The sequence below is a fragment of the Aptenodytes patagonicus genome, chromosome 1, assembly GCF_965638725.1.
Source record: "Aptenodytes patagonicus chromosome 1, bAptPat1.pri.cur, whole genome shotgun sequence".
NCBI lineage: Eukaryota > Metazoa > Chordata > Aves > Sphenisciformes > Spheniscidae > Aptenodytes > Aptenodytes patagonicus.
The window spans coordinates 7,209,698-7,225,748 of NC_134949.1; the positions used below are offsets into that span (position 1 = coordinate 7,209,698).

Below are 16,051 nucleotides of genomic sequence, written 5' to 3' on the forward strand. Positions count from 1 at the left end.
TACAGCTGTCATTTCCTACCACTTCCTCCCTGGCAGATGGAGGTGAGTCACTGAGAATGGCCTCTGCCAGCACAGAGGGAGGTAGGAGGGATCCTCCCAGGGAATCCCAGCTGCTGAAAAACCTCTCCCAGTCCCACACAGGTCAGCCGCCCATCCAGCCCTCCTGGCCGAGTCCGCATGCAGCCAGCCTTCACCTCAGTGGGTTCTGGGCCTGCTTAATTTTCTGGACCCTGCCCTTTCGCTTGTATGGTTGGCTTGTGGCATCGGAGGGATCAGCTTCGCAGGTCTGCTGCAGGCACTCCAGCAGGGGAGTGGAGACCATGCCAGGATGCCCTTATCTCTGGCACACAGAGTGCCTTGCAAGGGGGAGCTCTGAGTTACAGTGCTGGTGACAGCAGGCTGGTGTTTTCAATAGCCTACCAGGCAGGGCTATTTCTGGTACAAAAAACACTTCTCCGTGCATGGCTTGTTCCTGTACAAGACGGTCTTCAGTACACACCCATGGACACCCTTCCCCACCACCCATACCCCCACATGCTCACTCCCCCTGGCCCACAAAGTCTCAGTCATACTGTCACAAACATATAGTCATATGCATCCCTAACACAGTCACAGACGCACAAACTCTCACAGTTACAGTCACACACCCATGCAGTCACACACCCCTCACACACTCAGCCCCGCCATGCCTACCCCCACTCTCGCACTCACACAACCTCACACACACTCTCACACTTTCCTTGCACACTCTCTCACACACGTACAATCTCACAGACACACGCACTTAACTCTCTCACAGACTCACCGCCCACAAACACGCTCCCGCTCCCCCGCCGCCTAGCCCAGAAGATGGCGCCCGCGCCGCAGCCCGCGTGGCCACTGCCGCCCTCTCCGGGCGGGAACCGCTAACGACATCCACTCAGCCCAGAGCGGGCCCCAACAGCTTCTCCACCGGCGGTTTTTTAACACAAAAGCAGACATTTCCTTCTAAATACAAGCCAGTTTATCATTTTAGCAGCTGCAGATTCCTTCCTACCAACCACAAGAGTTACTTCCAGGGGTGTTCTACCTCAGAACCTCTCTCTGACAGGGAAGCTGGCCAGGGTGGTTAGAGACAGAGGAGTGAGGGAGGGTGGGAGGAGGAGGAGGTTGTGTCTTGAAGTCCGGCTGTGACCAATGTAAATTTTGGGTTAGGGGATGCAGACCCAGGTGTCTCAGCCCACCCCAGTGCCACCCAGAGCTCCGAATCCTTACCTTGTAGATGCAGGACTTCGCATTCAAGAAAAACAGCTCAATGGTGGCATTGTCCTTTAGATAGGAGATGCTTTCAATGTAGAATCTGAAAGGGAAAGCAAGAGAGGTGAGACACAAGGGGAGGGCTAGGGCAAAACATGAAAATGCAGTCATTACATGAAAAATGTGGTCAATGGAGTCATGATGAGTATACTAAAAGTGAAGTTTCTTTGCTTATGACAGACTGGGGTAATGAAAGAGGCTTGTGCATGCTCCAGGATGTGATCAGTCACCACCACCGCAGCCATACCAAAGGAACTGGATCATCAAGTGGATGATTTTGTTTCTAAATAATCCTTTGTTTTGTTTTTAAACTTCAAATAATCATTTATTCTGTTTGCTTTGTAAGCTCCCCTTCATTCTCCATCACATTTTGGTGTTTCCTCTTCACTCCTTTACCTGACCTGCCCATTTCTGTGCTGTTGACCTGGGTCTGTAAAATGTTCACTGACAGAAATCCACTTCTGGGTTCCTTCCCTGTCCACTTCAGCTCTGCATAAGGCAAATTTTATAAAGGCTTCTTTACATATTTTAGCAGCTAGCATGTAGCAGCTATGGTCGCACAGTAAGCAACCAGCAATAGTTAAGGATCTTGCACAATTTACCAGTACTGTGAGTAGCAATGCTGGGGATGACTGGGAATGCCAATAATCTTAATTTTTTTTTTTTTGAGCTGAGATGACTTCTCAGAACTCAGTAGAAAGTTGACCAGCCCAAACCCTCAGTGTCAGAAAAACACACTCTCTTGCATTCGCTGATTACCCCAAATATTTGCAATTATGTTGAAAGCCCATGATATGTATGAATCAATTCAGTACTCCATGTCCTGCCTGCTTTGAAGGTTTGATCCTTTGGCAGTGAACTCCACGAGAGTTTTGCCACTGGCTTGAATAGACTTTGGCCCTTAATTCTGCCTTGTGACCTTTTGGGGTAAAAAGCTCAGGATACCGTCAAAGGTAATGACTGATTGTTACACATAAGTATGTTGTGTGTTCCTGTAGTAACAGAGAAAGCCTGGATAAGTTCAGTGAATGATTAAGGTGAATTTTGCATTTACTTTGTGTTTTAAGTAAGGAAAAAACCATATATCTGTCTGTCCACCCTGTTTTATAGTGATCTTTAAGTTGCAGTACAGTGGCAGCAATGTTCCTTACATAAATTCCAGTACTATCGTGCCTTGTCAGAGGCAATTAGAATAGGAAAGGTGCCAGGGAAATGCTGTCTGCATCAGGAACTTAAAAAAACGAGAAACCTTAGAAATCTGGGTTGAGTTGCGGGGTCCAGTTACAGAGAAACCTCACTCCCTGACCCTACTATCTGGGAATGGAGCTGAGAGACCTGCTGACACTCCTGGGGCTTCACACGAGCACTGGAGGGATTGTCCATGTTGAGCTATTTGCAGAATTGAGGGCCTTAAATGTAACCTTCTTAGGGGTAAAGGTCAAAGCTTTGTAGTCCTAAGTGTCTTCTGAAGACCCTTCAAAACAGTATATTTCCTGACAGATACAACCAACTACTTGCTTACTAGAGTGGAAGAAACATTTTGAGCTCTTCTTGTTCATCTGCTGAAGTGCTCCTGCTATTATCCCTCCTTCTCCCCCTCCAGAAGAGTTCAAATGAGAAATAAAAATAAAACCAAAATAAAAAAAACATTTGAATGTAGGGATCATGAAGCACAAAAATTTAATCTTTTTCTTAATTTTTTTCTGGTTTTGACGGGGTTTCACCTCCTGTCCTTGAAACTGCCTCTCTTTTTTTTTTTTTTGGCAAATAAAAATATACTTGGCTTTAGAAATGCAAAAAAGATGCTGCATTAAAAAAAACCTTCTTACTAGATCTGCTCTCTGAGTGCAGCTGGCTTTCCATCTGCTGAATTCATGGAGAAAAATGATAATTTTACACATTCTGTGATTCCTGAAGAACCTCCTCTGCTTATCACCGCTACCAGTGCTCTCCAAGTTGTGACGGTAGGATCTTTAATTCCAGGGTCAGAAGAAAACAGCAACATTTATTCCATTTTTGAATCCCAGTGAAAGTTAGCCAAAATGCTTTTTGTTTCATCAGATCAAATGAGACCATCCTCATCATCACTAGAGGGCAATATTGCATTTCTTAAGGTTGCAAGGATCTTTCCCAAGGCTTTCCACACAGACACATGCACAGATCATTTTCTGTACAAAATTGAGTCTCTCAGAGCACAGAGCCTGTACATGATACTTCATCTTCACAAACAAAACCCAGTTTTCAAGTGATCTCCAGAGTGGAGAGTGTGCTGGGGAGCTACTGGCTCTCACACATGCACCCAGACAAATGCAAAGCATGTGCACCAGGAAATTGGTGCTACTTAAAAGAAAACGGATTTGCAGAGAGAACTCTTATGGGATTTTCTGTGTGGCAAGCTCAGAAAACCCGAACTGGAGCAGACTCCCCTGAACTCACAGCTGGTGCTGCAACAACAGAAAGGGGAGGGAAAGACACGTTTTTTTGCACTGATTGTGAGTCTCTGTCAGACCTCCTCCTGCTACCATCTTTTCCAAATACGGTGAAGGAAACCGCACTTTACAATGACCAATGTCAGTGACTAAAGAGGCAGGAAGAAGCATCCAGCTGCTAAGGCAATGAACCAAGCAAAAAATCTGGGTTAAATTCCTGACTCGGACACAGGTTTTCTTCATGACCTTCAGAAAATAATTTAGCTGCTTGGGGCTGTGGTGCTGTGTTTAGAAAATACTCCTCCCTCCTCTGCCCCCCTCTGTCTGTTTTGCCTGTTAAGCTTATAAGCCGTTTCTTACCGCATGTTTTAAGATCATCAGTTTTAAGGGGCAACTCTCAGATTTCTGTTGAGGACTCCCCTGAGAGCCGCATTCCTCCATGTGCTGTGAAGCTGATATATCCAGGAAATAATGGATGGGCTGGACAGAGAAAGAGGCAGTACAATGTGTCTGATACCTCTGCTCCGCTACCTACATCTCTTGCAATACAGCCAACAAACAGCTTTGCCTCAAGCAGCTCCTACAAGAGGTTCTTTGAAAACCAGCAACTGTTGCTATGAGAAATTAGGTGCCTGCAAGAAGGGGGAACACCCCACAAGACTTTGAGAGTGTAAAAACCTGAGAAATCATTTTTGAAAAAGTTTAAAAGATCAGCCAATGTTAATCTATTTCTGCATTCCCCATCCCTCCCCACCCCCAGTAACTTATAATTCATCAAGTACATTTTCTAAGCATTAATTAAATAAGCCAGTGAATATTATGCTGGGTAATGAACATAAAATGCCTATCTTGACTGCTCCCTCTCAGTGGCAGGAAGATAATAATGAGTACCGCTGCAGAAGGTATCTTGGAAGACTTCAGAAGCTGCTGCATCTGAAACGTTTAAGGGTTTTTAGCTGCGAGGATATGCCTCGTACTGATCAGATTGCTGTATATTAAGCGTTGGTTAACTGACAACTTGCTCTGAGACAGCTTAAGCTCCTCATGCTGTGGTGAATGGCAATTCCCATTGTAACCAGCCAAGCACAGACAGTGCCTGTGAGAAGCAGCTGTGGAAACTCCTGATCCTTGGGTGATGGGAAACTGGCACTATTGCAATTTCTCCCTTGCATTACACACATGCCCACCTCCAAGTTGCAGCAGGGAGAAATGCCTGATTGAGAACTGGACTCACCAGTTTGATTACTGGTCCTTCAGGAGATGGAGAATCCCTGGCCACTGCTGCTGGCCTCATATGCGAACCCAGTTGTGTGTGTGCAGATGCGCAAATTTAGCAGTGTTCGGAAGGTGCTTTGTCCTTGCAGTGGGGATAGGAGGCCTCAGGACTATCAGGAAAATGTCCTTCAAAAGCACCTGAGCTGGTGGTGTGCTTGTGTGGCCAGTGAGAGCTGAAATGAGCAGCACTCCCAATTTCCACACACCAAAAGAAACTGTCAAATAAAAGATATTTAGCATTGCCTCTAACACACAGCCCTGGACATATCCTGTCAGCCTGAACTTGGCCATCTATCACCTAGCAGGGACCAGGCTCTGTGCAATCGAGTTCCTGCCTGTGCAAATGTACTGTCATAGCGTTCGAGATCACACGCCCATGCGTTTATTTCCAAGCAGAACCTGCCAAACAGTAAACATATTTCACCATGGTCTTCAACACAATGATATTTTGAAGCATGACCACAGCAAATGGATGTCTTGTCTAGTTCAGATGTAGATCTGTCCTGGGGCAGTTATATCATCCTAGTTCTTCTGATGTTTGACTCTGGTAGGAACCAGCTGGTCCAAAAGGCATTTATCCAACAACATAACCATTTTTTCAACAAAAAGAAACACTCCAAAACTCCCATTCTGGTGCTATGGCGTTTTCTTCCAAGAAAATTCAAAGAAAACATCGAAAGGGCTTTGGAAGACCTCAAAAAGGTTTCAGCACTTGGTTTCACCAAGGAACAGCATCTTCTTGAGGAGTGCCCCTACCAGAAAAAACTGGCATCGAAACTGGAGCCCTGACTAGGACAAAGAGTGCCTCTGCCATCTGGAAAGCCCAGACCAGGCAAGGGCATAACAAAGCTCTTGGACCAGGTTGCCCAGAGAGGTGGTGGATGCCCCATCCCTGGAAACATTCAAGGTCAGGCTAGACGGGGCTCTGAGCAGCCTGATCTAGTTGAAAATGTCCCTGCCCACGGCAGGGGGGTTGGACTAGATGACCTTTAGAGGTCCCTTCCAACCCAAACTATTCTATGATTCTATAAAGCACTCTCTTGTTATTGTCCTATTAAGCCTCACTCCTCAGATGTCTTGCTGCTTTCAGAGGAAGGCAGTGGGGTGGCCACAGAGGCACAGGAGGCAGCTGGGCGAGGGGCATGCCAATGCGTGTGGCTCCGGCGTGCTGGTACAGTGCTGTGCGAGAGGCCCAGTCAAAACAGAAGTGAGCAGTGCCAGGCAGTGATGGGGAGGCCAAGGATGGCACTGAGGATGTTTGCACCTGATCCAGGTGACCATGACTGATAACAGTGTGGCACTGATTTCTGGATGAGTTCCTGCCTTTTCCAAAGGGCAGGAGCTGGCAACTTAGTATTGGCAAGGGGAGAACCTTCTCTCCAGCCCTGTGATACTGTTTCCATGCAGGGAGGCAAAACACCCCTCTTGGGCCTATTAAGAACAGGAAAGGGGAAAAATCATAGAATAACAATCCAAGTGGCTCTTCTCTCCCCTGGTGAAAACATTATTTTTCCCATGAAAAAGGAAAATAAAGGGTTAAACTGGATTTCATAGTAGAAGTCAGAATGAAGGAAAAGGATTTTGGTTTTGATGTGCAGTCACCTTCCCCAGTGTTTCCTCCTGCCCTAGATGGGAAATATACTCGGACCCGAGAGAAAGGATTGAAATGGGCAGAGGTGTCTCCCATGTCCTTCCCAGTTGGCTGACTCCATTCTGGTTAGGATGCAGGACAGAGCTGTCAGCAGAGCTTGGTGGACTGCCTCTTATTTCATTATTACAAAGCAATGGATAAAGGAGGAGACCCCTTTTCTGCCTCATCCATCCTGGGGTCTGGCTCATTATCTCTCACCACGTCATTTAAAACTTCAGAGGGTAATTTGAAAAATATGAGGCCATTTGCTAACCAGGAAAAGAAAAATCACACGCATTGGTATAATGGACTTAAATGCAGATGTCATTATGGCCAGTGTCTCATGCTAAATGAGTATTCTGAACAGCTCAGGCTGCAGAGCTCCTTTTATGTTCCAGCCCTGTTTGCTAATAGTCATGGGTGTGCACTTTTATGTGCTGACACTTAAAGCAGACAATGGTCATGCTAAATAGTTGGCCTGTTAAGTAATCAGCCAGGAATGAAAATCAGAGGCGCTAAAAAGCTCCATTTACCTCCCCTTCTGCATTTATTTTGATTCTTATCCCATGTCCTGTCCCCTGTGCTTGTGCCGTGCTCAGGCCACCCTCGCCCAGCGCCAGGGATTGGTATGCAGGGGACAGGACGCAGCATGAGAGACCTATGTCAACTTTTACCTTATTGCAAGAAAGCCACAAAACTGGAGGTGAATGTGATTCCAGGAATATAGGGAATTGCAGCTAACAAAAAAAGAGCTGTGGATATTGTTTAACCTGAGCCTGTTCCCTCTCTCTTTCCCACCAGCTGTACTGTACTATGAAGCTGTTTGCACCTTTACTCACGACCCATCCATTTTTCTCAGTGTTTCTAAGAGGCTGGCCCATGAACTCCTGGAAAACCATGTTTTGGGGATATTTGCTAAATTCCTATGCCTCACCTTCTCTGTGTACAAAATACTAAGGGATCTGCTTTGGAATATATATAAACCAGCTCTCTTCCTCTCTTCCAGGCTGTGTATCTTTTGGGGTCTTTGCAAACCACAAAGTGCTCCAGTATCACCATAAAGAAGGAAAGGAATCAAGGCAGTAATGCAGGCACATTCCTCCCTGTTGTTTGGTTACAGCATCAAGCATCATGTGGAAAGGCACTGACCTCAGTACAGTGAGGCCTCTGCCCTCTCACCAGGAGGGGTATCAGGCCTGACCAAGCCATAAAAGCAGCAGCCAGCTCAATATATTCTGCAAATCGCTCCACCCCTGAAATGTCCTGTGGAGCCTAGCTTGCAAGACAAGTGCAGCTTTGTACAAAAAGACTGTTGCAGCTCCTCTTGGCTTGGAGTGATGTGGTTATCTGTCCCACGTGTGAGGCAAGAGCAGTGACCGGATCACAGCAGCACACTGCCTTCCTCCCCTCCTCTCCCTCAGTCACCAGGGGAACTGCCCCACATTCTCCTGAGCTCCAGCCCAGCCCAGCTCTTTCCTGCTCTGATTCTTGCCAAGAGTGACATCTTGGCTATTAGAGGTAACTTGCTGGGTGCACTGTCTTGCATAACACCAGCCCTCAGTATTTGTAGAGCATCTTTCATCTGAGGATCTTGAACCATTTTAGGAATAGAAATCCCTCCAGGCATTCCACCGTATTGTCAGCAGCACACAAAGGTATGATTTGGCTGTGAAAGCTGGCATGGGGTTTACTTACTCACTGGCTCTACCCCTTTGTTCAATGCCATGGTGATGGGACCCCTCATAGCAGACCTTTCTGCTTGCTTCACTGATGACAGCAAATCACACCCACTGGTGTAAGGTGTAAATGCACAAATTGCAATGAAAATGGAAACAATGTCTGCATGACTTTGACCCAGTCAGACAATCTGTGTGTAGGCATTGACGTAGCTATTGCTGCTTGATCCAAATTAGGTATAAATCCTACACTGTCAGCATCCAGTTCTGCATAGTACCTATCATGCTGTCTAAATGCTTCCCAAAATTAGACAAGGCAATGCTGCCAGCATCAACACATTCAAAATGTGGCTCAAACCAACAAATTTTTAGAATGCTGCTTTTTCTTCCCCCTCAGGTGCTGAATGGAAAGGAAAACCAACTTATCCCCTTCTCTAAACACAGGTCACTTATACAAATATATTCCCAGTTAAGCAGAAAACAGAAATGATGTTATAGGACTGAAGAGCCAGACTGCTATTAAGATGTGTGTGTAATGGATGGCTTAGCTCAGAGCTGTGTGCTAAGTAGCAGAGCCCCATTAGTTCCCTTCCTCAAGCAAAGGTCAGTTTTCACACAAGTAAATCTTCTGACTGGACAGAAGCTTCTCATATCTCTAAAGAGACTCTGAGGAGCAAAGCCTCCCCGCAGGCAATTTATTACACCTTCCCCCTGGTGAACCGAGCAGGGGGCCACCCTGAGAAGGCTGCAATAAATTGCCTGCAGGGAGCCTTGTCATCCAGCACAAACAAGGTCTGAGCGGCTGTATTCTTACACTGCGGCTGGGTGGGAGGAGGGGGTTTGCAGGGCTGCTGGCTTTTGAGATCTTCCCCCTTAGTGTACACACAGCTGATGCACACCAACCAGCAAAACACATGCTGTACAAAGAGATCTGGGTTATGGCACAGCTTTGCCAGATTTCATAGACAGAGCAGCTCACGGAAACCCCTGAAAGCAGCTTGATTGGGCTGGGTTGATTATGTGGGTTTAATATTCTGATTTTTGCTATTGTTTCTATAGCACCCCTGCAGTGCATGGAGCTGTAGAGATATAATGTGAGCGGGAGATGTCTCTCTGTCTCCTTAGATGTAGCATAAACTGCCTGGGAGCTTGCTGCAGGGAGTTACCAGCTCAGTGCTGGTAGTGACAGTGGGTAAGGGAGGATGAGGACGGAGCACCCCAAGGTGCTGAAACATCTCAGGGCAGTTCTCTGGACTCTCCTGGGATGATCAAGCTCCATGGCAAAGTGGGGTCCAGCACCGCCCTCCTTGCAGCTCCGCTTGCAGAGGGGTCTGCAGCTGACCAGGGAAGAGCAGAGGAGCAGAGCAATTTGTGTGTATATGATTTTTCCCCAGCATCTTCTCCTGGGTGCTAGCAGGTGAGATGATACATATCCATGGGTGAGAGCAAACTCTGCCACTTCTCTCTCTCTCCCCTGGCTGCAAAATTGATGTATTTGATAATCTCCTCGGGCTTCTCCCCCCAGTTCCTGTAAACCCCTGTCTCACACCATGGGGCAGAGAGACGGCTGCTCCTTCTCCCTCCTCGGTGGGGAGAGACAGTAGCTGGTGATGTGGGGGAAGGATGCTTCTGCTACCATCTCTCTTCCCTCACCTTGGCATCAGCTTCCCGCTGACTTTCCCTCACCCCACCCGCCTTGCTCAGGGATGTACTCAGAAGCCACTGCAGCTCGTCCACCCCCCTCATTCCCTGCCTGGAGCAAAGCGATGGAGCACCACATACCCCTCTCTGGTAGGGAAAACTGCGGATGGAGAAACACAGCCCATTACATGTGAGACAAATAAATTGCTCTGGTTAATTTAGTGTGGTTCTATTCCACTCTTCCCGCCACAGCAGGCTGCTGTCATCACCACCCCCTAATCTAATTTCTCGGAGAGATGCAAAGCTGAGTGGAAATGAATGGCACACACAACCATGATGTGCTGGGATCGCCATGTGAGTGAGTCAGGCAAGTTGGGAGCAGCATGCCATCAATCTGCACCCCATACGTGTCTTCCGGCCAATGTGGGAGGCAGCAATGTATTTCAGCAACAAGTTGTAAGGTCCATCTAGCCCTACGAACAATCCATATTAGCAACCACCGTCTCTCTTTCCAAATGGACTCCTGCTCCTTTCATTTTTAACATTAGTCCTTTTCTAATGGAACGTGGCTTTAAAGACTGGATATAAAGGAAGGCTGAAAAAATAAGATAGCCTAAGGCCTCATTAGCAACTGAAATCTGGTCCAATTCCGTTTAGGTAGCCAGGCAAAGCCTTGTAGATGGGAAATGCCTCCTCAACCCTGGCTGTGCCAACCCTGTTTGAAATAATAATCTGAATTTATAGGCTGCCCTTGATGCACATGGAGGGGATTCATCAGGTGAAAAGAGGTAGCTACAAAGTAGATGCCTACATCTGAGTAGGCGTCTGAGGTCAGAGAGGAGACATAGGTATTTTAGGCTGCAACTTACTGAATTCCAAAGCAGTCATCTAAAATAAGTCGGATGAATTGTTCCTGAAAAGTGCCTATTTCTTTCCAGTGGTTATACAGGAAGGCTGTGCTAGTTAGCCCCGACATAGAGCCATCTACTAGGTAAACATCTCAGGTTTGGTGTGGTGAGTCCCATCTCAGACATCTGTCCCACCTGCCTCGGACCTGGACCACCGCCAGTGCACACAGAACTACGCTCCTTCAGGTTAAAGGAAGCAACGAGACGCATGAGCTTTGCATTCTGTGTTTCAGTGCTGGTCTCTTATTAAAGGCCACTTTGTTCTCTAGTAACTGTGGTAACCTGGCAAAACGTCTGGCCTCAATATTGAGAGTCCTGAGCCCCCACAGCCCTCATGCTGACTTCAGCCTAGCCAGTACGTATGAACACATGCCAGACGTTGCTGGACACAGGCATTCCTTTGTGGGAATGCTGCCGGGCCATAGATACAAACTCTGCCCCACAGTGTATTTGAGTATTGAGGATTTATTTCACATTTTTTTCCATGCCTTTCTGAAAGAAAAGCCTTTCCACGTGAGAGATGTTCTGATTTAGCGTGACGATTTCTGCAGTGAGTTGTCACTGTTTAGCTGGTGGAGCTACCCTGAGAACACATATATTCATTCCTGGGAAAAGATCCACCAGTGAAGTGAATTTTATTTGCTGAGCTTGTTCATATAAATTAACAGCATGACAAACATCCAGAAGAGAAAGAGATCAGACCCATGCTGGTGGTTCCCTAGCTAAGGATGCTAATCCCACAAGGCCATTGTTTGAGGATGAGAATTCGCTGCAAAGCCTGGCCAACTTTGCTTTCCATGAACAAACAGCGTGTCTATGCTCTGGTCCTCTCTCACCTCAAAGATTTACACAAAGGGAGTAACTTCGCCTTCCTTCTCCTGCCTGTGTGAGTCGGAGCAAAATGCTTCCTTCCCTGCCAAAAATATAACAACCTTCAGCTGAACCCCTGCTAGCTCTGTTTTCCTCTGACCTCCTTGCTGCCTGGGTGTCCACACTTTACTTAGGTTCCTACCCTTTGTCATGCAGCTCATGTTGTGAGGTACAATTTCACTGTCCTCTTCTGGTCTAAAAACACCTCTGCAAAATCAACTAGTCAAGCAATCCCTCCTTCCTTCATCCCCATCTTTTGCTTCTCCCGGACTTGAGCCGTGACTCTCATCTGACTTGGTTTATCTGCACTGTAAGCCCTCTGAGGCAGGGAATGAGTTTCACCAACAACCAAGTGACCACGGCTTTAGAAAGCCACCCGGGGAAGCTAATTCTAAGATGAGAACTAATATCACTCCCATCCTGTTGCCAGACATCCCACCTCCCCTGCAAGACACATGGCACTCCCTCTTGCTTTCATGTATGGCTTTAAAGCTATATAAACGGATATTAGCAGAGTCTCATAAAATAATATTGCACAAGAATAGCCATGGGGCAGTTCACAGCTGCCCAAGCAGTTCTGATTGCTTCCTAGATTCCTATGTTGTTCTCAGTGGAAAGCTTCCAGAGAAGCACTAGATGACAACCTGAGGACAGAGAGGCTTCAGTTAGCTGTGCAAGTGTACAAGGGCAGAAGCAATTTCTTCTGAACTAATACTAAGAACATCCTTATAAAATCCTTCTTCTTTGACACAGTGCCTTGAAATTTTTGGTCTTTGATTACGGAAGAGAGTAAAGACACTGGACATCAATGTTCAACAATGTCAAACCCCAAGGAAATGTGTGTCAAAAGATGAAGCTTCAACAGTACTGCAGAGATTTAAATAAGGGAGGAGAATTTCACGCTGCAAAGCTTGTGAAACTTCCTATTTTCCGCACGGTTCTTACAAGAAGCCTTTGCTTAAAAAGGCATGCTTCCTTTAAATGTACTTTTAGAGCAATCTAAAAACTGCGGCATCTTTGGTGGGCATGCTGCCCGTCAACATTGCTGCAGGCATGTTAAGGGTAAAAAACAATTTGATGGTCACATAAAAGGTGAAAATGGTTGCTCTGTAGCTTCTCCTCTTCACAAACTACCATTTACTGTTCTTGCCTGAAGCTTCATGTCTTCAGTAGTTACCCAGTGTGGTTGAATTGTACATTTACTTTGACTAGAGGGGAAAACCCACATGATTACTAAATCCTGATACAGTAAACAGATTTCTCTGTAATGAACATCTGGCACATCCAGTTACTTGTATTACTAGCCCCCCAGTTAGGACCCCTAACACCAGCCTAAGCTGTCTCAGCTGCAATGCTTGGGAGAGGTAATGCAAGAAAGGTGTCTGCAAACACAGGCAAACCTTTACCAATGATATAGTAGGTGTCATGGGCACCCAGTCCCTTAAAAATTAACACATTTGTAATTAGGTATGGTACGGCATTAGTTATCGCTGCTTTCCACCTCATGGCAGCAGGGGAGAGGGAGCATTCTGTTTATGGTATGGATGGCTCTGCAAGCCGCTCTGCACCACCAGATTGTCAAAATACAACCCTGTCTATGGGTGGGTCTCTTCACAACCATTCCTTCAGCCCTTGCTTTAGCTCCCAAGCCAGAACTGAAACTGCTGGTAACAGATACATGGGGCCTTTCCAAATTCAGCCAGCTGGCTGGAGTCGATTTCTTGTCCGATTGCCTTCTGCTCAGATCAGATTTGGGGATGGACATGGGAAGTCTTTAAATGCTGGGAAACTTTTTCAACTTCTTGCCAGCATCTGACATCCACAGGGGAAGAAAACCAGTAGAAAAGCCGTGGTAAGTTAATGCCCGTTCCTAACTCTTGAGGCATCTGGCCTTCCAGTTAATTTCAAATTGTAACTCAGTGTGACAATCCACTCATTACTATCACAAAAAAGAGTATAAGCCCATAGTCAGTCTGATTTTCACACACTCACTTTTCAGACACTGAATGCTGACTTTTCCCCTATGGATTTCCCCTATGGATTACGATTCCAGAACAGGAGAGGTCACTCATTTACTAACTGTTGTATGGGTCCATAGTCCTAAGATGTCTCTTGGCTAAGATCCCGCTAGAATAACTTGTCTCTGCTGTGCTGCCAACTTTCATAAAACAATACAGATGGCAATATTTATGCTCGTTGAGTGGTCTTTGAAATGAAGATGAGAGTGGCTCAGTAGCACCGGCTTTCACACATTTAGCAGTTCCACTCCTAAAATCTGCTTTCCGTGGGATTCCTTCCCTGGCACGGACTTCTCAATTTGGCCGCTAGGCAAGATGCTTGATAACAGAGCTGGTATGTTCTTAATGAGTTTGGGTTTTTTGGTTTGGTTTTTTTGGTTTTGGTTTTTTTTTTAATTTGCCTAAAAGTCTAACACTTTTGCAGAAGAGCACCAACAGTTTTGTGTAGTTCTAAGCACAGGTGGATTGTATACACTGGAAATGTTTAGCTCTGGATCTACCCTTATGGTTTGAAGCACCCAAAATGTAGACTAAGCTCTTCTCTTGGGAGAGACAGCAGGCCAGTTCTGGAGTCATGGGGCTTTGCGCAGCCTTGATTTGTCCTAAGATATATCCACCACTTAATATGGGGACATAACAGAACAAAGAGTCTCTTCTCCTGAGAAGCCTCCCTTGTAATTGAAGTTAAATGAATGACAACCACTATGTAGGGAAAAAAAGCTTCACTCAGGGGAAGAAACTCAAAAGTAGGTCTTCATTTTTTGTGGGTACTATGGAATGAATGAGAGTGATGTCAGATGTAATATAACACTGGAGTGGAAAGGTTAACAGAAAAAGACACACTAACACTGCACTGGCTGGTTCTAGACATGAGCTATCCATTAAAAGTAAGTCAAAACCCTCAACTTAATTTTGTACATATGCCATCCCAACCCCCAGCCTCTCTCTGGGTGTTTTAAAGCTGCAAGAGCAAATTTGTCTTCTCAGAAAATATCTCCCTTGGAGGCAAAGACACTGTGTACACAAGAGCACCGGCAGCTTCTAGCGGCTTCCAAACACTAACAGTTCCTTGCAAAATTCCCAGATGAAGAGAAATTCTCCCAAACTGCCATCATCTTCATTAAAACCTTTCTAGTTTGGTCTAGTCCAGTCTATGAATATATTCCATGCCCATGCAGAAGCCAACTGGTTGCCATAAAATGCCATCATTTGCTCTTTGCGGGTAATCCATTATACCGTTACATTGTTAAGTCCAGAAGGCAAATACGACAGAGTTATACTGGGATTAATCTGGTCCCTGACATAATGCACACCCTGGGCACAATCCAGAGGAAACATATGGCTCGCCGGTGAGGAAGCAAGTGTTTTCCCTCCAGGTGGCTGGCCCAGGTTGGTTATCCTGGCAGAAAGAGGTCTTTGTTCTGCAGCCCTACCCAGCTTGGGCTTTCCAGGAGTTCAAAACCCACAAATAAAAATGTAAAGGCATAACGTGTGATCTTGCCCTCATACAAGGTTTCTCTGTGGGTAGCTATGAGTGTTAGTGTGGCTACTACTTATTTACACTTGTGTGAGAAGAGTTTTCAAAGCCAAGGAGCTCAAAAGAAACCTCTGTAAAAGTGTGTGTTTGTCCACAGGTGTTTCTACAGCGTGAGAAACCGACAGCCTCATTTCCTGGCCTCTGGGGAACAGGTTGTCTGTAGCTGTATCCCATGGGAAGGGCTTGCCATCACGCACTTACCTGACACAAAAGTACAAAACAACTGGTCCTGACTTTTTGGGGAAGTCATGTTCCAGCACTCGGCGGTCCAGCTGAAGCCAGTTCAAGTGTCCCCTGGCAAGAGAAGAGACAGTTTTGAGCCCGGCACTGAAGAGGTTTCTCGCTACTCATTGCAATGAGGTCTGAGGTGTTACAAAAGACGAACTGAAGCGTATGCTATTTGCCCTCGGCTATTGCATGATATTTGAAAAACACACGGTAAATGTTTGAGGAGCGGAGGCGATATCATCCTGGCAACATTTCAGTCTGGGAATCAAACTGCTAAAGTTCAATCTGTCAGGGTGAAAGCTGGCAGCACCGAGCAGGCAGGACAGCCCAAAATGTTATGAGCTTCACCTTTTTATTACAACCCCCTGGTGCAGTTGTATCATTAAAAGTCTGTCAAGATTTTCATTAGAAATCCTTATTGTTAAGAGTTTCCACAACGCTTGCAATATTTCACTCAAGGCTAAACCTGACTCTACAGCCTCAGACAGTTTACTTACCACCCACATGGCTTCAATAGCCTCTCTAGATTTGCCCAGCCTTCGG

General features: G+C 46.1%; 1 protein-coding gene across 6 annotated transcripts in view; it reads right to left on the bottom strand.

Annotated features, from left to right (window-relative positions):
• Positions 1-16,051, bottom strand: part of FRMD4A (FERM domain containing 4A) — a 396,169-nt gene that overhangs the window by 84,913 nt on the left and 295,205 nt on the right. For all 6 annotated transcript variants that reach the window (XM_076356146.1, XM_076356314.1, XM_076356060.1 and 3 more), the window contains exons 4-5: positions 15,482-15,574; positions 1,255-1,339 (exon numbers count right to left, since the gene is read on the bottom strand). In XM_076356146.1, the coding sequence (XP_076212261.1) occupies positions 1,255-1,339; positions 15,482-15,574 (178 nt within the window). The remainder of the gene's footprint in view (positions 1-1,254; positions 1,340-15,481; positions 15,575-16,051) is intronic.